Source organism: Lagopus muta, chromosome 1 (assembly GCF_023343835.1).
Source record: "Lagopus muta isolate bLagMut1 chromosome 1, bLagMut1 primary, whole genome shotgun sequence".
Lineage (NCBI taxonomy): Eukaryota > Metazoa > Chordata > Aves > Galliformes > Phasianidae > Lagopus > Lagopus muta.
The window spans coordinates 175,524,440-175,545,491 of NC_064433.1; the positions used below are offsets into that span (position 1 = coordinate 175,524,440).

The 21,052-nt window shown below is 42.8% G+C and overlaps 1 protein-coding gene across 6 annotated transcripts in view; it reads left to right on the forward strand.

Moving 5' to 3' along the window:
- SPATA13 (spermatogenesis associated 13) overlaps positions 1-21,052 on the forward strand; it is a 146,354-nt gene that overhangs the window by 120,477 nt on the left and 4,825 nt on the right. For 5 of the 6 annotated variants that reach the window (XM_048933638.1, XM_048933641.1, XM_048933639.1 and 2 more), the window contains 9 exons: positions 207-351; positions 10,369-10,505; positions 10,943-11,122; positions 12,177-12,362; positions 14,641-14,820; positions 15,486-15,718; positions 17,789-17,918; positions 18,469-18,841; positions 20,656-20,730. In XM_048933638.1, coding sequence (XP_048789595.1) covers positions 207-351; positions 10,369-10,505; positions 10,943-11,122; positions 12,177-12,362; positions 14,641-14,820; positions 15,486-15,718; positions 17,789-17,918; positions 18,469-18,841; positions 20,656-20,730 — 1,639 coding nt within the window. Of the gene's footprint in view, positions 1-206; positions 352-8,137; positions 8,418-10,368; positions 10,506-10,942; positions 11,123-12,176; positions 12,363-14,640; positions 14,821-15,485; positions 15,719-17,788; positions 17,919-18,468; positions 18,842-20,655; positions 20,731-21,052 lie in introns of those variants that run through there. The other variant, XM_048933643.1, reaches the window with a different exon arrangement.

A 21,052-nucleotide genomic window follows, 5' to 3' on the forward strand; every position in this document is an offset into this window, starting at 1 on the left:
AGTTTTAATGTAACAGAGAACTATAACATTACAGAATGTGATATGGTGAATAGCATTTAAGAAACTTGAGGTTGTGTGGGGTGGGTGTGTTTGCTGCCCTGTCATTAGCTGGACTACCAGCAGGAGCCGTCCTTCGCACCACGTTGTACTCAGCGGACCGATGAGTGAGTTGGTTATAACACTGATCTTTCATGCTTTCCCCGCAGCCCACCACGCGGCCGCCCGTCCCCGCACACCAGGTGCCCCCCTACAAAGCCGTCTCTGCCAGGTTCCGGCCCCTCACCTTTTCACAGAGCACTCCCATTGGCCTGGACCGCGTTGGGCGACGGCGGCAGATGAGAACATCTAATGGTGAGAAGTGCAAGATCTTTTAGCTCTGGGTCTCATCTTCTGGCCCCGGTTAGGCCAGCACATAGCTCAGTGTGAAATAGGAAATGGTGCAGACAAACTCAGTGACAAAGCTGTGCACAGTTAGCTTGCTTAGTTTTAGAACTTTCTCATCAGTAGCTTGTCCTGCGGTGCTTGCACAAACCTTGTTCTTCACACCTCCTCTTTGCTCTGGTTTACTCTTTTATGCCACTTGTGCTCCTGTATTTTCCACTTTCTGTTCACATGTTTGCCCACAGCTAAAACTGAAGTATGAAGGAAATAAGTTACAACATGCTTGAGTTCACATGCTAACCACACCACATCTATTTACAATTTTGTTATGCATTCAGCTTCACTTCCTAGGTAGAAAAGCGTTAAATAATTGAATAGCTTGTTTCTGAGAAGTGTTTGCAGCTGCATTTGCTTACCTCAGGGGTGCAAGTAGCCCAGCTAGATTTCTGGTCAATGATGAGTAGATTCCAAAAAGATTGCCTCCTCACAGCCTCTGATACATGCTGCGTGTTTTTTTCTGTAATTCTTTCCTATTAGGACACAGTGTTATCTGTAAGTAATATAAAGTCATATTTAGTGGAACATTTCTTGGCAGATGAGAAGAATTTGGTATCAATTGTATTCTTTCACAGTAAGCATAATCTGAACAGTAGTGTTTTATTGATGAGATTTGGAAATAAGCAGATGTTCACTTCGGAGCCTTCACTGGGACACAGTGCTGCTGGGAGCCTTCACTCTGCCTCCTTGCGCACAGAATCAGTAAAGATGTCTGAACAGGGCCTGCTATGACTACAACAAGTTCAGCAAGACAAAGTGCCGGGTCCTGCACTTTAGCCACAAAAACCCCAGGCAATGTTACAGGCTTGGGGCAGAGTGGCTGGAAGACCATGTAGAGGAAATGGACCTGGGGGTGTTGGTCTGTGCTTGGCTGAACAGGAGCCAGCAGTGTGCACAAGTGGCCAACAAGGCCAATGGCATCCTGCCTTGTATCAGCAATAGTACAGCCAGCAGGAACAGGGAGGTGATCATCCCCCTGTATTCAGCACTGGTGAGGCCGCACCTCGAATACTGTGCTCAGTTTTGGGCCCCTCACTGCAAGAAAGACATTGAGGCCCTGGAGCGTGTCCAGAGTCATGCAGAGAAGCTGTGGGGGGTCTGGAGCACAAATCTATGAGGAGCAACTGTGGGAATTGGGCCTTTTTAGTCTGAAAAAGAAGAGTTTCAGGGGAGACCTTATCACTGTGCAACTACTTGAAAGGAGGTTGTGGCAAGGTTGGGTCAGCCTCTTCTCCAGCATAACTAGCGATAGGACGAGAAGGAATGGCCTCGAGTTGCACCATGGGAGGTTCAGATTAAAATACAGTTAAATAAAATATAGTTAAAATTTCTTCCTTGAAAGAGTGGTCAGGTAATGGAATGGGTTGCCCAGGGAGGTGGTCAGATCATCCCTGGAGGTGTTGAAGAAACATTTAGATTTACTGAGGAGCATGGTTTAGTGGGGAAATGTTGGTGATAGGTGGACAGTTGAACTAGATCATCTTGGAGGTCTTTTCCAATCTTGGTGATTCTATGATTCTATGATTCTAAGCAGGAAATCTAACAAAAAGCATTTTTCAATGTTTCTTTGGTAAAATTACACTTATCTTTAATAGTCAGTACTTGCTTTATATGATTCTAAGTTAAATTTGTGTTGGGTATTATCCAAATTCTGCTCAAAAATCTGTCAGCTACAGATCAGTTTATAGAACATTTTAAACTGCATTTTTCTTCCTAAATATTAGGCAGTTTTCTGCAGAAGGTGCTCTCCAAGAAAAAGAGTTTAAACTTGCTTCCTATGGCAAAGAGGTATGTTATATATACAATATTAGTGTTTCCATTTTTATTATAGGAAAACATTGGGAACTACTGTAAAACCCATGTGTGGGGTGTGTCATTGCTGTGGGTATCTCAGCTTACTTAATGATTCAAACTGGGCATAGAGCTGAACTGCATCTCCTTTTGCAGTCCTTGTTGCAACCATGTGGGATCTCGGTCTGTGATTCCAAAGACTGTCCACAAATGAACAGGTTTTGTTTAGAAAAAAAAGAAATTAAGTATCAGAGAATAAATTGTTGGTTTTTTTTTGAGTTATCTATTCCATTTTGTTAATCACATGAAACGACATTAGTTACCCTAGACAACTGCCTGAGGGTAGTGTGTTTCCAGGTATTTAGCTTTAGAATAGCTGTTGTCCTTAATACAAGCATCAGGATGATGAGTGCTCAAAGCAAGATTTCTGCCAGTTTTCAAGACAGTGAAGCAATACTGATTATACTAGATGGGACTTTTATGACTTGTTACAATAAACACAGAAGTTGAACAGGAAAAACTTCTTTAATGAAAGCCCTGAAGGCAAGTGGGAAAGCAAGTGGCTTTGTAATTAAAGAGCTATTGCACAGATATTCTAAGTAGCTCCAATAGAAAATAATGAAGTGACTAGTGTCACACATTCTGGTCTCTTTCCTTTTACTCTTAAATTCACAAGGCATTTCCTTGTCTTTGAACATGTGAGAGTTTTTTGTTTGCTCATGTACAGTGAAATTTGATAACACAGAAGCCCTTTATTATAGCAGAAATTCTAGACCCAAGCCTTGAAAACCAGCAGTATCTTATTTTACTGACCTGTTAAAGCCCAATATATTGCACGGCTACTTTTTATCAGTGGGAGATAGAACTGAAGATTTAAATTTTGAGAAAATCAGCAGTTACAAGACGGTGAATCTTCATGCTGTAGGAGTCAGAAACAGCCAAGACGTAAGGGAAACTTCCCTTGTGACTCTTACTGCTACTTATCTGCTTATAGCATTACAATTTTAAATTAATATGAAGTTACTAATTATCACAATAGAAGAAATTATTATTAACATCTCAGAAATTCTGTCTTTTTATACCCTATGGGCTTGAATTTGGCTGAATTCATTTGTGAACCCCTTTAGATAGCCTCAGCTCTGAGTAGGTGGATTCAGCTCAGTTTACTCCAAATGTGACTATCTCCACGAGAGTAACAGTTTCAAACACCCTTCACAGGCAGTGGAGGTCTGGGGCTTGATTCAGTGGTCCACCCCAGGTGCCCAGTACAGGGATACCTGAGTTTACACACGGGACTGGCAGCTGAGACCAAGAACCTATGGGCAACCTATTCCTTTCATGATATGGAAATCCTATCATCCAAAATACTTGAAATGGTCCTAAGTACCTACGTTAAAGCAACTGATGGGAGCCCTTAGTAATTTCCCCCAGAGCAGATTTGATAAGGACTATCCTTAGAGTGGACTGAATTCCTCTCTCAGCTTGTTCAATTCATGTTAATTGTAATGGGAGTTTAGATGCTGAGTTGAAATGTAGATCTTGCTATTGAGATTAATACATCCTTTTATTTGCCCACACTACCGTTCAGCTACTATCAAGGTTTTCACAGCTCAGTCAGGACTTTCACAGTTCATCAGGGCTGGGTTTGAGCAGCTGTGCAGCCTGTGCAGAGTGCAGCTGAGGCACAAGCAGACTAGGAGAGGAGGTATTCAGGTTCTCTATTCCTATCACCATTCAGATAAAAAGCCACCCCAAGTAAGTTATTGGCCATGGAAATGAATAAGCAGATGTTATTAATCACTCCCCGAGAAAACAGTTTGCAGGTTACTACTATGTCCTTGCTATCCTGCTCCCCAGGAGAGTGAGAATGTAAGTAGGTGAGAAAGCAGGAAATGCATACTGCCAGGTTGTGCACTGGTGGCATGTTTGTGACTGTCAGCAGGAGAGTGGAACATTCTGATCTTGCAAGCAGCTCCTTGGTGGTTGCTGCCTTCTGAAAAGCTCAGAGAGGCAGGAAGACAGAAACAGGAGGTTAAGGAGCATCATGAGATCCCCTTCCCTGCTGTGGGGCAGATAGGTGCCCTGGGAATGGCAGTGGACAGGAAGCAGACTGAAGCTGTCAGGTGAAAACTAGGAGACGAGGAGCTCAATGGTAAAATTATCTGAAATGCTGCCAAATAGTGTGCTCAGTGTCAGACAGAGAGGCCTTTGTAACTTCAGGCACCTTCTTGCAGAAAAATGGTGTAAAAAAAAAAGGAGATTTGGATTATTTATGAACAGAGGAATATTTGAAATGAAAAGATCCTTTGTTTTCTGAAGCAAAAGAAAAGCAGGCCACTGACACGCAAATCAAGAGATTATAGAGTAGTTTCCAAACAAAGAATTAGGGGAAAGCTGGCAAGATGAACTAATACACATTATGGGACAACACATCCTTTACAAGCAATTTAAGTGATCCTGAAATAACGGATGAGGCAGAAGATGGCAAAACTCTACTGCAAAATAGGAACTGTTGGACAAATGTTGCTTAAAAACAATTCAGAAAAACAGGAAACCCCGCCACTTGTAGTGAACATTTAAAAGTGTGATGGAGAAATACACATATTTTCAAAGAGGCTACATGGCATATGGGTATATAATAAATGTGGTGGAAGGAAGATAGCTAGCAGAGCACATCCATTGTGCAAACATATAGGGATGGCAGTTGTACCAGTGAAAGAGTGTCTCTAATGTATTAAAGAAAAACTAACAAGTTCATCGCACCAGCAAGTGTCACAGGATCCATGGATTAGTATTGCCATGCCAAAGTAGGAAAAGCATCATAACAAGATTAAATCATGAACCACCTGAGATCACGCAAATGATAATAAATGTGACGAACTAAGGAAATCAGAGAAGTGTCAATGGCAGCAAGCACAGTCATAAAAGACTTATAGTATTGTAGAATTGTAGAATGGCTTGGGTTGGAAGGGACCTCAAAGATCATCTCATTCCAACCCACAGCCATGGGCAGAGTTGCCAGCCACTAGGTCTGCCCAGGATCTCATCGAGCCTGGCCTTGAACATCTCCAGGGATGGGACATCCACAGCTTCTCTGGCAGCCTGTGCCTCAGCACCACTGAAACTGCTCCTGTGTGTTTTAAGCAGTATAATGGGGAACGGTGCTACATTTTTAGGTGCACTGTAAATAACTACTTAGTGCAGCTAAGCAGGAAACCTACAGGAAGGGAAACAATTCTTGAGTCATTCCTCAGGTGTGTGGAGGATAAAATATCAGCTCTTTGAGGGTATGTGTCATCTTACTCTATGGATATCTGCAGCTGAGCTGGTTGACTCAGGCTGGAGGAAACAGAATTTGGGGGGTAGTTCATGGGCCAAATTTAACTGATGGCAGCGATGATATACCCATTGGTAAAAAAGCACCCAGAGCGATCCAGTGAGCAGTAGACTTGTGAATCTGACATAACAGTGCATAGAATATATAAATATTGTACGTAGTACTTTGAAACTATAATAGAGAGTAACAGCAACAGAATGGTGGACTCTTATGAAGAAGAGTCAATGTGCATTTCTTAGAGGAGATGGGAGGGAAGGTCTTCCTATGCATTACTGAGTGATGAAGCACTGAGAGAGGAGGAAGGTGACTGGTTCTCTTAAGGGGAGACATCATGTGTGGACATATGAAGGATTGCATCAGTTTTCTGTGTTTGGTGTCTTCACAGATAATGTAGAAAGGGAGGTCTGGGATGAATTTACTGTTTTTGCATGTGGGCTGCATTATTCATGGCAGTGAAAACACAAGCTGCTTGAACAGAGTAGCAGAAAGGTTTCATGGCAGGGATTTCACTGTCAGCAGGTAGAATTTGGTGTTGATAAAAGCAAGGTAGTGCACATGAAGGAAAACAAGCCCGTCTTACTGAGGGGTGGACTTTGAACTTTCTGAAGGCAATTGCCTTGTGATTCTACAGATAAAGAAAATGTCAGTTCAGTGCATAGTAACCGTCAAAACAGTAAATACAAGGGCGGGAATTTGTAGGAAGGGAATGGAGAACAAAACAGAAAGCCTGATTGTGCCACTGGGGTGGCATGTGGAGGCCATCTGCCTGCTCCTCTCCACCTCAAAAAGCATTTCTTACAAGGGACAATAGAAAGAAAGGCAAAAAGGACAGGAAAATCCATTCACTGCCTCTATGCAAAGTGATTAACTAGGCTTGGGCACTTCAGCTTGGAAAAAAGAACAACAGGAGAATAAATGTCTATATACTGATTGGCATGGGAAAAATGAATTTTTATTTTTTCTAATGATGTAAGAACTAAATGAAAGTCTCAGGTAGCTAAGTTCAAAACAAAAGACAGTTTTCATATTCTGTAAAATTAAACTACAAAATTAACTGCTGCACATGATACGTCAGATCCCAAAAGCTTACAGAAATGCAGAAAGTGATTTGAAAATACTGGCTCATTAAACACTGAGATACCGCATCTGCCCCAGGAGGAATCAGATCTGCAGATAGCTGGGATGTAGGGGAGAACATTAGAAAGCACCATTACATGCCTCATCTGGTTTTATGTTCTTCCCTAGGCGTCTGCTGCCTGCTGCTGTCAGAGAACAGTGGGTCGGGGGCACTTCTGTTCTGCCCTAGGGTGGGTGGGTCCCATGACATTTTCTTATACAAAGCCTCAATAGAATATTGAGAAAAGGATGAAGTGGGATTTATTATATGTTCTGTACTTCCTACTGTATGTTCAAATTGTTTAAGGCAACCAAAACTTAGGGTTCAAACTTCGCATGCTTTGGTAACATCAAACCACTGAGCTGGGAGCGAACATAGGAGGGTACCTACAACAAGACTTCCCTGAGGTGGCAATCCAGCTTCTGCTGCTGCAGCACTTGTGCTCTACGCAGCATTTTCAGTGTTGTTGGTGAGCAGTGTGTGAGGACACACTAACTGGTCAGCCACTGCAAGGGCAGCCCTCGCCTGTCCTCGGCTGATCTGTGAGGATATGAGCCCACCAGAAGCTCACCCAGAGGAGAGCTTTGGTGGCAGCTGTGTTCATGGCCACGCAGCTGGGAACTGTGCAGGGGAGGAGGGCAGGCTCCTCCTGGCAGCAGCCCATGGAGTGCTGATGAGTCACCAGGCAAACACGCACTTCTGTGCCACTCTGCAAGAGTCAAATCGGATGACTGGTTTCCAGAGATGATTTCTAATCTCTCCTCTGTAAGAACAGTGTGGTGTCTGATCTGGTTTCCCTTTGGCAGTTCAGCGAGAGGGGTTTTGGCATGGCAGAGAGCTTGTTTTCTGCTGCTGTAAAGTGAGAAGCCTTCACTAGCACGGTGATGTACCTGGATGTTTTCCTAGCTGGTTTCTGCCTTTGCAGTTGTGTTTTTATCAATTGTGAGAAGAACGTGAAGGTAGATGTCAGCATCTTGCAATACAGAGTAGCTTACTGCAATCCACTAAGCAGCAAGAGATGACTGGGAAGTTAGGCAGTTCAGAAGGGATTTCCTCTCAGCCTCCAGTCCAGTGGGGCAGGCTGGGTTTCTGTGAGAGCACCTTGCAGGGTGAGCGGCCCCAGGCAGTGCCCAGGGAGCTTGTAGGTGGAGGGAGTTCTGTGCGGATGGTGGGCACTGCAGCCAGTAACTGCTGTTGGGAGCCCTGTTTTCGCTCCCTGCTTGCCATCTGCGTGAGAAAATGCCTCCGTCCTCCCTTTTCTCCCTGTCTTCTGCAGCCTTAACCTTTTGGCTTCTGCTGCCCTGCGTAATGACACAGCAGTTCGCTGTGAGGCAGTTCCAACAGCCACGTTAAAAAAAAAAAAGGCCTTCATTGTTGATTTCTGCTTGTGTGGTGTAACAGCGGTGGGCTGATTACATTAGAACCGCTGGAACTCCAGGAACTCCCCGCTCCGTCCAGCGCTCCCTTCGCAGTCGCCGGGCTGGGATCGCAGCGAGGCACACTGCCCTCCCCGCCGCTGCGGGGCCGCCTCCCGCCGCCGCTCTGGCACTTCCTCCCCCGGCAGCGCAGCCCCGGCCTCCCGCGCAGCCTGCGGCGGGGCGAGGCGGCTACGGGTCCGAGCTGGGCCCTCGTGAGCAGCTCCCCAAGCCCTGGCCAGGTACCCCGGTGTCAGCATGGTGGCCCGCGGGGGAATGGCACGGTTCTGGAGTCTGGAGAGCCTCCATATGGGCACGAGTGAGTACCCGCTCTTCTTTTTTTACGGTGTTGAATGAGGCGGTTGTGCCAGGTGGGGGGCTTGGCTGTGCTCACGCCGTGTCACTCGCGGCAGCCAATGGTGACGCCGGTGGTCGAAGTGCTGGGAGGTGGGAGCGCTCCGAAGCATCCTTAAGTTTCCAGCTGCCCATCCGCGGCGTGCAGCCCTGCCTGCAAAGACTGTGTGAACTGGTTGATTTGCCGAGGAGCAATGAGCAGTTATCAACCCCAAAATCGCAGCCATTTTTCACCTGGAGCTAAATGAATTGAGATGTCTTGGTGTGCCATCCTCGTGTGCCATCCCTGCCAGAACGAACCAGCAGGCAGCACTGATATTGCAGAGGAAATGTATAAGGGATCACTGCGATGATGCAGGTGTTGTTTTTGTTGTTGATTTATAAGCTAAACATTGATTTCATGAATTATTTATTTGCAGATTTTGTAATATGTTTTACAGGGTGTGTTTGAGAAGTTTATCAGTGCTCAGATTTACGAGTCCCTAGGAAAAAAATCTTGCTTTTTTTTTTTTTTAAGAAGGAATTCCCCATCCTTGTTTGTTGCTATTATGCCATCAGCATGAGTGCATACTTAAAGTGCCAGTGGGTAGCAGAGCATGGTAGAATAGCTGTGTTGCATTACATCGAGACCGTGGCATGTTTTTCCTCTTTTAAAGAAAACAAAACTCTTCTTTTTTATTTAATGAGTGCGGCTCTCAGCTTTGATCTCTTGTACATCAACACCCAAATGACCAAATATGCTTGTAATGGTCTGAGCAGCCAGAAGTGGGGTTGAAGTAATCCTCACCGTAAAATAGATAACTGATAATATGTCTGTTTGTGACATGGGTAAAGCAAGGGCAGCGTGGCAGGGCAGGGTCTGCTGCTGTGCCTCATGAGTGGGTGGGAGCAGCAGGTTCAAGAATTCAGACAAGAAATCCCTCCCCCTTGGAAGGGAGAGGGATGCTGGGTTGCTGCATTGCTTATCTGGGACACAGCAGACATGAAAAAAGGAGTTCAACACTAGCACCCCATTCTAGGTATTATTTTTGATTGGATATTGAGGACTGCGTGATCTTCAGACTTTCTGGTTATTCTTAGGTCGGGACAACCTTAGGAGTAAACCTGTAGAGATAAATTAAGGACTAACCAGGCAGTGCATTTGAGCAGTGAGACACTGATCGTGAGCGCTTCATGCTCACCCCCAGAACTGTTTTGGACATTGCATTGCAGCTGGCTTTCCAAGCCATGGGTCTGGCCCTGAGCCATGTGGACCGGAGTCAACCAGTGTTATTGGTCCCCAAACCAATCCTTTTCATTTGTGAAGGGGAGATGATAGCCACCAGGCCCTCTCACCTGGAGATGGAGCCCCAGATAGTAAAACTATTCTGCGAAGTTCTATGCAGTAATTCCAGATTTTTGTATGCACAGAGACAGTCATTTCCTTGCTGTTTCTCTTGGTTTCTGTGGCTGTAGAGACACGATGAAGCTCACCTTGTTTCTGACTTGTTTTTGCCTGCAAGATGTGGGCTGCTTACTCATTTCGATGGTGTCCTGGGGAACGTGTCAGGGATATGGCAGAGCCAGGGACTGGCAGTGGTGGTAACTGCACCCAGACCTCTCTTCTGGGTCAGATTATTTCGCATTTCTTCTGGATTTAGTGAAAAAAAAAAATAAAAATGTAGTTCTGTTTTTTTGCACACAGAAAGGAGAACGTCTCTATTTCATCAGATGCTAAAAGGGAAAATTACAAAGAAGAGTAAAAAGTAATTCATGTCTGAAGAGTGTTTTCCGGTGAACCCTACGCTTTCATTGTTACTGTTATATTCATAGTAACAGAGGCAACTCCAAAGAGATTCCTCTCGCATTGTTTGTTTTTGGAATAGATGCTTGTGTAAGAATGATTGCACAAACAGCTGTTCTGCCTTTTGTTTCAGCTGCTGCAGATGGCGGGACCGAATCTTCAGCATTGGTGGATGACAATGGCAGTGAGGAAGATTACAGCTACGAAGAGCTCTGCCAAGCCACACCAAGGTACCTGCAGCCTGGAGGGGAACAGCTCGCCATCAATGAGGTAACGTCCTGGCTTGCATTCCATCCTGGGGAATCTTTGCATTGTTAACACGGTGCAATGCGTGCTTTCCGCACGTGGGTGGTTTCTTATTAATAAAAAGTGTAATGGCTGTAACCATCATAATGAAGTATCCAGCATTTGTGGTATCCTGCCTCGGACAGTGTGCAAGGTCAGATGCCAAGGGAAGAGCACAGTGACAACACTTCACTGGAAGCCTGACTCATTAGCTATATAGCTGCTCTGCAGTAGGACTCTGCTTGTCCTTACTCTAATGGATGCATGCACAGATTTCTGAAATTCCAGAATTTTAGTTTTATCCTCTAGGAGGATGAATCTTGGGCACTCTGGTGAGATGTTTTGATCTTTTTTTTGGTAATTTATAAATAGTTCATTGTTTATCCTTTGTCCTTCACATCCCTTTTCTCTTCCCATCTCAGCTGATAAGCGATGGCAGCATTGTCTATGCAGAAGCTCTCTGGGACCATGTCACTATGGATGATCAAGAGCTGGGCTTCAAAGCTGGAGATGTCATTAGAGTCCTGGAAGCTTCCAACAAAGACTGGTGGTGGGGAAGAAATGAGGACAAAGAAGCCTGGTTTCCAGCTAGCTTTGTCAGGGTTAGTATCTCTGTTGCTTTTGCACCATTCATACATGAGGTCCTTGTAGTGGAACATGGCGGAGACCATGGTGTTAAGTCTAAAAGAAGGGGCAGATCTTCAGCATCTTTACATCCAAACACCAGAGGTGTAACTCATGGTGACTTCCCACATTATAATGCAGTAGAGGATCGTACCCTCAGATCCTCTGGCTCCTCACTTCTTTATTTGTATGGTCCTTTTGTAGTCAAAGAAATTTCACTAGTAGAAATGAGGACAGCAGAAAGCTCAGCCAGGAGTGTATACAAAGAGAACAGCAGTTTGTGTGAGAGACTGGGGCAAGCTGTGCTCTGTGATGCTGGCTTCTGATACTGCAGGGATTTCTTGGTAAAATGGCATAATTTATTACCATAGTCTTCTTTAGGAGTCTGGTTCATAGTCTGAGATTCCTTGTCAGAACTTAACCAGGTTATTGTGACTCTTGGATGATCTCACTGAATTATGTTTTATAATTTAATTTAATTTACTTTTTGAGAGCCTTTAATGAAACTTGGGCTACACTGTACTTAAGTACTGCACAGTCTGCAAGAGGTGGTTCCTGCCTTTAGCTCTCTAAACAAAATGGACAATCAGAAGAAAGTGGATGAGGGAGGTGCTGTTACTCAGACAGGGAGTTGGGGCAGGAAAAGAATATTTTGAAGTGTTTAAGAGAGTTGTTTGCTTTTGAAATTTTTACTTATAAGCTGGTATGGCCCAAATTGCACATTAACTATTAGTAAGGGCAAGAAATAAACTTAATTCTGGAGAATACACAGGCTACACAGCATGCATCTCTCTGATGCTGGGTGTAGAGAGCCATGGATTTAACCAACTTGAAAAAAAAATCTCAACACATTATTTGAATATCTGGTGAGTAGAATGGGAATTTTTATTTCTGTGGAATGCTGTCTTGTAAGGAAGGGATGAGAACATTTCTGTCACAAGTTATCTCTTATTTGTAAGATGTTTGTAATGATTTTGTCATGTTTAGTAAAAGTTTGCTGTTCTACTCTGCTCTGCTCTGTTGTGGCTGCAGCTGCGAGTTAATCAGGAAGAACTGCCAGAAAACTGCAATAGTATCCAGGATGAAGAACAAGATGCAGATATTAGCAAGCATCGTCAGAAAATAGCTGAAAACAAGGATCAGATGAGAACCAACGTTATACAGGAAATTATGAACACAGAACGAGTCTATATCAAGCATCTCAAGGACATCTGTGAGGTACTTGCTTTTAAGCTGAGGGCATTCAGTTGACTTGATGGGAGCAAAGCATCCCATCTAAGTTGAGAAGGGGAATGGTTTCCCGTGTCACAATATTCTAAACTGTGCTTGTAATGCTGTCAGTCAGATCCTCGTGCCCTCGTAAGGCTTTCCTCTCTGCAGGCTGCCACAAGGCACCACTTCCTTTTTGAAAAAAAAAAACAATCCACTTTTGACACAGAAAAAATAGTTTGCATGTCTGACTGCTATTTCCATAGTAATAAGTGAGAGGAAGTGCAGTTTATTTAAAGCTTTTTATCACTTGGTTTAGATAGAGAACTTACAGTGATTTTAATAGAATCTGCTACAGTTCAGAGACTAAACCTTTTGTAAGTAATGTGCAAAAAGAATGTTTGCTGGATGAGATTTTCTCCAGCAAAGAGACTTTTTTTGGATGCTTCTGAGCTACAAAGTCTTTAAAGAACTAATTGGTTTGAACCATGAAATATTGAGAACACTGTTTTTTTTCTTACTATTCAAATTTTCATGAGGGACCTCGTTCCATCAAGAAGCTTCATAATACTTTTCACTGACATTTGCTTTCTCTGATGTGGACTATGATGCATCTGACTTGTTTTTCACGTGTGTTTGTGGTTAACATCTGGATGGGTGCTTAGCAACCTACAGGATGTTCTTACTACACTTAGTTTGCTGGTTCTCTCTGTATTTGCTATGTTGTTATCCTTCAGTCATTGCTAGGTTCTTTCATGGACCACGCAGTAGACATGACAGCAGTTTGTTTTTTAGTGAAGTTTTCCTTTTTGAGGAAAGATACAAGGGAAGACAAAAACACAACATTTTTTTATTAACTGGCAGGCTTTTAAAAAAAAAAAGAAAACTTTTAATGCAAGTTTTGTCATTTAGATTTACTGTTTCCTTCTGATAGCAAGCTTGATTGAGTGCCTAAAGGATGAGGGAGGAATTTGTACACACAGCTGCATCAGTGCCATGGCTAGCCGAGTTCTGGGGCTCTCTACATGTTGTACCAACTTAGTAACTTTTAGTCTGCTGTTGTGTTTCTCTAATACATATCTCCTTCAAATAAGATGACATTCCTCTGAGCTTTGTACAGAAGAGCATACACATTTTTGAAGTATAGAAACAGTACTGCATGTTCAACATTTTGGGTAGAGATGGTCTGTTATCCTCCAAGTGAATCTGTAGGGTGGTGCAAGCAGCCATGAGCTGAAAATACACTCAGATAGGACTGAGCCAGAAAAGCTGCTGCAGATAATAGTCCAAATGTGCCAGTGCTGCACTAGAATGAATCACTAGCGCTGGTGCAGCCAAGAAGGAGAAATTTGCTGTGTTTGAGAAGTGCCTGCAGTCCACATTAAAGAGCTACACAGGAGCTTATTTTCCTGGTAAACCTCAATAGCGGGCTTTTTACAGCTGTCTGCTCCCAAAGCTGTTTGGGAGAACCCTGCCTGGAAGCGGCCACATGGAGCAGCCTGACAGATAGCCCCTGTCATACCAGCTACCCTTTGGAGTCATCTGCACCCATAACTGATAAGGGAATGGAGCACAGCTGCTATTCGTGCTATCAGCTGCTGTTCTGCACACTCCTGTCACTGCGCAGCCAGAGCAGCAGGTAGCTGAAGTTCTGCATGGTGACAGCAGCTGAGTCTGGAGCCCCTGGCCTCATGTTTACCTCCTGGCTGTGGGAGCACTGATAGGATCTGGTTACTGACCTAATGCTGTGGAGTAGAACTTGCATCTACTTACCGTTGGATACAAAGGAACTGGACCTGTGTAATGTTCTTGCAAGTGAGCACACACAAAAAGGGGAAAAGTATTTTTATGTCAATCTTTCTTGTACTATACCAATACTTTCAGCGAAGAATAGCTAAATGTTCTGAACATATCATAATATGACCTTAATTTTGCTTCCCTGACTTAGACTGGGTCCTACCTACACCAGTTGCCTAAGGAACCAGTATTTTAGCCTTGGTAGAAATTGTCTGTATATTAATTGTTTCAGTGTTTGTTCCTGTAAAGAAGAAGTGTTATGGCACAGGGGATTACAGAAAAGCACAGCAGCTGGAGCAGTAGTTGCATGTTGCATTGGAAGAATCGATTTGGGCATGAATCTGCAATCTCCTTGTCCAGTCGTGTCTGTATGGCTGGGAAACCACTCACATGCCCGTCGATCATTGGATTTTTGCCAGTTGAATGGGATGCTTTCAGGGTAGAAACTGTTATTGTATCTTCAAACTGATGAGGTTTTTGTTGTTTCCAGGGTTACATTCGGCAGTGTCGCAAACATACAGGAATGTTCACCACAGCCCAGCTGAGCACCATTTTTGGAAATATTGAGGATATTTACAAATTCCAAAGAAAGTTTTTAAAGGATCTTGAGAAACAGTACAACAAAGAAGAACCTCATCTGAGTGAGATAGGGTCATGCTTTCTCCAACATGTACGTTGCAGAAGTTGGTTTTATTTATGATATGAACAAAATCTGATCAGAAAATGATAACTGCGTGAGGGGACTTCACTAACAAGTGGCTATCAAATGTTGAGCTTTAAACAGGTAGCATTTTAGAATGTAAAGTATTTGCAATCAAATTTAAAAATATTTAAATATTTCAGATTCCTCTTTAGGAAGTATGTGTCTTTGTGCACGATTTCAAAACCATAGTGATCGCAGATGAGCTGGACTGTCTGCAATGATCTCAGATTGCTTATTTGGGCATGCAGTAACTTCCTAAAGAAAATAAGGATTGAAGGTGGTGGGGAAGGTGTCTTAATTCATAATAGAAACCTACGTTTCTGTGACACAATGACTGTCAAGTCATTGTGATTTCAAGGATTCCCCAAACAAAAGCACTTCTTGAAGTAATGAGCTTGATCATCCTGACTTAATGAAAGCTTTTATCTCTGTGTTCATACAGAGAACATACACAGCTTTGGAAGTTAAAGGTAGATTTATGTGTAATTACAAAGCTGGTTGTTACTGAATTTAGAAACAATATAAAAATGAATTAATTCATGTAAGTAGATATAACAGCTGTTACAAAAAATGTCTTTCATCCTTTGTAATCAACTACATCGGTTAATGCTTTGACTTTTTCTTTTTTGTAGCAAGAAGGCTTTGCTATTTATTCAGAATATTGTAACAATCATCCCAGTGCCTGCATTGAACTTTCCAAACTAATGAAACAGGGCAAATACCGTCACTTCTTCGAGGCCTGTCGCTTGCTTCAGCAGATGATTGACATTGCCATCGATGGTTTTCTTCTCACGCCTGTTCAAAAAATCTGCAAATACCCTCTGCAGCTTGCAGAATTGCTCAAATACACCACGCAGGAGCACAGGTGAGAGAATTAAAAAGGCAAACCTTTACTCAGTAACCTAATTACTGAAAGCTTTTGGTGACAAAGCAGCAGTTCTCAAGATCAGGAGCAAAACTACCAGTGACTCCAATAGAGGGGAGCTCCTCATGGGCATCTTGGACTCATCACAATATTATCAAAAATCATTTTGTAAAAAATCATTAGCAAAACGTTGTTCAGGGATTTCCTGGGTATTCTTGCATTTGTTGCTGTGGCCTTCTGATAAAAATTGCCAATAAAAGTAGGCTGTACTCCACCAAGTCTCCCAGTAACTTCAAGGCAAATTCTTATTGCCCCAAAATAAATACAGAATACTTGGAGATCACTATTTCCATAGCAGTTCCATTAAAAATCTGATATGAGGATCTTTGTTATTTGCACTCTTTGTAATCTGTTTTATATCTAAGCTACATCAGTGGGCTTTCTGGATACATGCTAGAACAACTGTTTTGTTCATTTGTAAGCTCGCCATAATGATCCCATTCTCTCAGAACTGAACTCCTCACCAAACAAAAGCTGAGTTTTTACCACTCAGTGTAATATTGCAAGTGATGAAAATGAGAGGAAAAATACAGAACTAGAGAAGAGATCTTAACAGGATAGGAAAGGTACTGTAAAAGTAACAGCTCTTCAGAAAAGGAAAGCTATAAATTAATAAAAGACTTCTTCTCATGAACCCACAATAAATACTTTTTTATTTGGTGTGTACCAGAAGGCTTTGATACTAGAAGGGACGATTGATTTTTCTTCCATTCCTCCGAACTACTTAGAATCATTGAATAGAATCATAGAATCCTGAGTGTAGGAAGGGATCTTTAAAGGCCATCTAGTCCAGCTCCCCTGCAATGAGCAGGGACACCACAGCTCCATCAGGTTGCCTAGGGCCTGATCCAGCCTCGCCTAGAAAGTCTGTATGGGTGAGGATCCAGCACATCTCTGAGCAACCTGTTCCATTGCTGCAACACCCTCACTGTAAAAGAATTTTTCCTTATATCTAGCCTAAATCTACCCTGTTTGGGAAACAACGCCAGACATTAGATTTTCACCTGGGATAAGTAAGAACTGAAGTTGCAGGTTATTAACCTTTCTGATACACTCCTAGGCTGATTACCTCTTTGACTAAATTAAGATTTTATCTTTAAATGCCTACCTTTTTATCGTACAATTGCAAGAAAAATGTTCCTCTGTGACCCCAGTGCTCAAAGTCCAAATGCAGCCTGAGGTGATGCTTTGTGGGCAGAAGTCTGTGCTTGTTCAGCCTTCAGGAAACTCCACTTGGAAACAAGGGCATTTTTGCTAGGGACCAGAAGGGATGTTGACTGCTGGTATTCAGGGCTTTAGTTCTGGTGCCTACAGACACAGCCATGCTCTCAGTGTCCAGAGGTGCCCACAAGCAGATAAGCCATAAGCATATGTGGAGCTCAGGGAGAGAAGAGGGGAGCAGAGCAATGGAGGAAGAACAGGAGACTGAATTCCAGCTGGAGCAGATGGGGGAAGGTGACAGCCTTGGCTCTCGCACACTTCCTCCATGAGAATGGGCCACTTTATCACTTTAATTCTTCTCCTTGGTGCTCAGGCTCTTGGGTCCCTTGCTCAACTTGTTTGAGGTTGCTGTTGGTATCTTTTCTGCCTGCATAACTTTCCTTGTTCACATTTGTTCCCCCAGCCACTGGGAATGAAAAGAAGGAAATGCAACTGTTAAACTTGATCAAAGGGATGATCTTCACAATAAAATCGCTCTAAATCCCTTTGATGAAATGCATAATCAGTTTTGGGTTTTACCATCGTTTTCAGTAGAGACACTATATCTATTAATTAATCTACTTCTGCCTTCTTGCACCAGTTCAGTCATTTGCTCCTGCACAGAATGCAGCAGTGCACTGTACAGATTGTTGTGTGAGGTCGAGGATAGCTGAGAATCACGTGTCTCTTCTTTAAGTGCTTTGAGTAAAAGGATAAATGCAGGACAGTAGTTCGAGTACCATGTCACATTTTCTAATTGCATCATGCCCATTGTACAAGTGATCTTTGAAACATGCCTACGTTTCACAGTGATTATAACAACATAAAAGCTGCTTATGAGGCCATGAAGAATGTGGCATGCCTAATCAATGAGCGAAAACGAAGATTGGAAAGCATAGACAAGATTGCACGTTGGCAAGTGTCTATAGTAGACTGGGAGGTAAGTGCCAGACCCTTTCCTGATCAAAGGTACTGCGTACAGTACTTTGTGTCCTCTACAAGGTCTGTCCTTCTGCATGGAGGGTCGTTGGTGGGTGTCTACTTTTCAGCTGGTCACTGCTCAGTTGAAAGTCCAGTTGCAGTGGTTTTGTTACTGATTACTTTGTTTATCACTCAGGAAGAGCAGCAGGTAGTGCACGATCAGATGTCTTTGAGATGGCACTGACATGTAGGAGATGACAAAATGGATTTTTCTTTTGTACTTGGATTGTAGAATCTCATCCAGATTTGTGGTTGTTTTATCAAACTTGAACCTGCTTCAGTGACTTTAACAAGTGTCCTTCCCGATTTATGCTGAAAGAAAGCAGACCAGAATCACTTTTATTGAGTTCACCTGTATGAGATTATCTACCTTCTATGGCATTTTCAGCTTTAATAGTTAAAATACAATAAAATGGAGTTAAGACTTGTTTAGTGAAGTGAGACTGATTAGGCACATGCTAATATCTGAAAATGATGTTCACTTACTTAAAGACTGTGTATCATCTTAGGGACCGGATGTGTTAGCCAGAAGCTCGGAACTGATCCACTCAGGAGAACTGACCAAAATATCAAAGCAAGGCAAAAGCCAGCAGAGGACTTTCTTCCTCTTTGACCATCAACTTGTGTTCTGTAAGAAGGACCTACTGAGAAGGGACATCTTGTATTATAAGGATCGTATCGACATGGATGAGATGGAGCTTGTAGACACTGAGGATGGCAGAGACAAAGACTTTAACATTAATGTCAAGAATGCTTTTAAGATAATAAACAGAGCAACAGAAGAGGTTCATTTGTTCTGTGCAAAAAAGCAGGAGGATAAGAAGAGATGGATGGAGGCATGCGAAAGTGAAAGGAGAAGAGTTCGAGAAGATAAGGAAATGGGTAAGTGCAAGGATTTCCTCTCTTTCTGGTAGTAAGAACAAAAGAGGATGTTGTTTTCCACTTTTTTTTATGCTTTGCGCAGATGTGCACTCTGCCTTCTGGGGCTGTTGCCTCTGTTACCTGACATGGCCTTTAGCTGTATAAGTGAAGCCTGTTCAGGTGTGTTTGTGCTGTCATCGTGTGCCATTCTGCTCCATGTTACCATTCCCTTCCTGGTAGGCAACACTGCTCCAGAAAGCCCTGAGCCTGGGGAAACTCAAAAGGGGTAGCTGCAGAAGAGAGGTAGCAGTGGCAATGATAATGAGGAGATTTGTTTTAATAGCACTAACACTTATTTAAGCCTGGGTCATGCATTTCTGTGGAGCTGAGCAGGTCCATAGTAGTTGTACCTGTTTTGACGCAGGTGTCTTGAGCTAGAAGAAATATAGTTGAGTAGAAATAGCCAGTATCTGTCTGGTTTTGTGTGACAGTAGCTTGGATATTTTCTCCATTACCCAGAAGACTACTTGTTTTTCTTTTTTTTTTTTTTTTTGCGTAAGTGAACACTTCCTTCAGCCAAAACCAATGGAAGGGCGCCAGTGCTCTCAACCTCAGGTTTAAATTTGTCTTGTTGATTTTGTAAGTTATCTTGCTGGAGTTTGCATAAAGCCTCTAATCTAACTGCTCTGAGATGAAATTCATACTCGTCAAATGGCATTTTACTTCTATTTTCGAAAACACTTTGGTGCGGGTCATTGTCTCCCAAACCATATCTCGCTTTTCTTAGCTTTTATGAATACATATGAAAAAAGCCCACATCCAGAAAATCCTTCTCCAAACCACTAATAGTAACCCTAAGAAAGTGGTCTGATCTCTGCTGATGAAACTGCTTTCATTTTTTTTTAATCTGTTTTCTTGTTTCTATAAAGGAAAAAAAAAAAAAGTGGAATAAAATAAAAGAAACCTCACATCCCAAAATTATGGCTTAATGCTCTTTGTAAGTTAATAGACTGATTTGTAGTAAGTTCTCTGTAAGTTCAGGCTAAAAGAGTAAGGAGAGTTTTAAAAGCATAGAGCTATGCAGGGAAAGGCAGAATGGAATGAGAGCAGCTACTTCATTCTGCTTTTGAATTGCAGCTTCTGTGCTCTTCAAGTACAGATCAGTGAAAGGAGAGACATCACGTAAAGCGTAGTTTGCTCATGCTGGCATAACATACCCGTGTGTCTCCAATGCCATGTGTGCAGGGAGAGGAAAGTAAAGTGCATGTCCATGGGCTCCAAATGATGCCAGATCTTTGGCTGCCTTTCACAGTGGATGTCTGCCTTGTCTGTACTCACCACACATCAGTCATATACCTGATGTATGTCATATGTGAGAAACTGGAATGTGGGATCCAACCCCAGGCTGATGGCAGCCCCAACCACATCACAGCCTCCTTTGGTGTCTGGTGGAGTATGGGATGCTCTGTCCTCGGGGTAGAGGGAATGTTGGCCTCCATAGCCTTCTGCCATGTTTGCACTGCCAGGGACACTTCCTTGGCATGTTCAGGACATGCTGTATGAAGATGATGTCCACCCAGTATCTTGTTCAAGAACTGTGCAAAGGAGTTACAATAGTTCCTTCTTTGTGTCGTACAAAAGTACTGAGTTTATACATAGAGGCTAATCTAACATAAGAGCATGGATTTGCTCAGTGCACAGAAAGCTTTTCCAGCTTTCAAATCACATCTTTTATTCCATGTGGATCAGCAAATGAATTCATTAAATATGGGAAGTATAAGCAATGATGAGATAAATATTTTCATATCATGTCCTTTCTTTACTCTTTCTCATAGGAATGGAAATCTCAGAAAACCAGAAGAAACAAGCCATGCAGAACGCCCGTAAGTCAAGGCATGGAAAAATGAAAGGTAGGTGTTTAGGAATGGCATTGTGCTCCTATTTTGTTGCAGCGTGTTTGTTATCAGGAATAAGTACAGGGATTGATTTTCTGAAGCTTTTACCTTTTCTTCTTGGGTTTACATGGAGATTGAATTATTCCCATTAGCCCAATTTCAAACTGAAACACCTTTGTGAACTGCCTACTAAGTCAGTTTCCCGTTCTCCTCTAGACAGTAAGCTGCCATTATCTCTTTATCAGAGAATAAGAACAAGAGGTTTATTTACAGCTGTAAGAAAGCGTTTGCAGAGAGGAAATTAAAAATGAGAGTTACTTTTTCCTTCCTTTGTTTT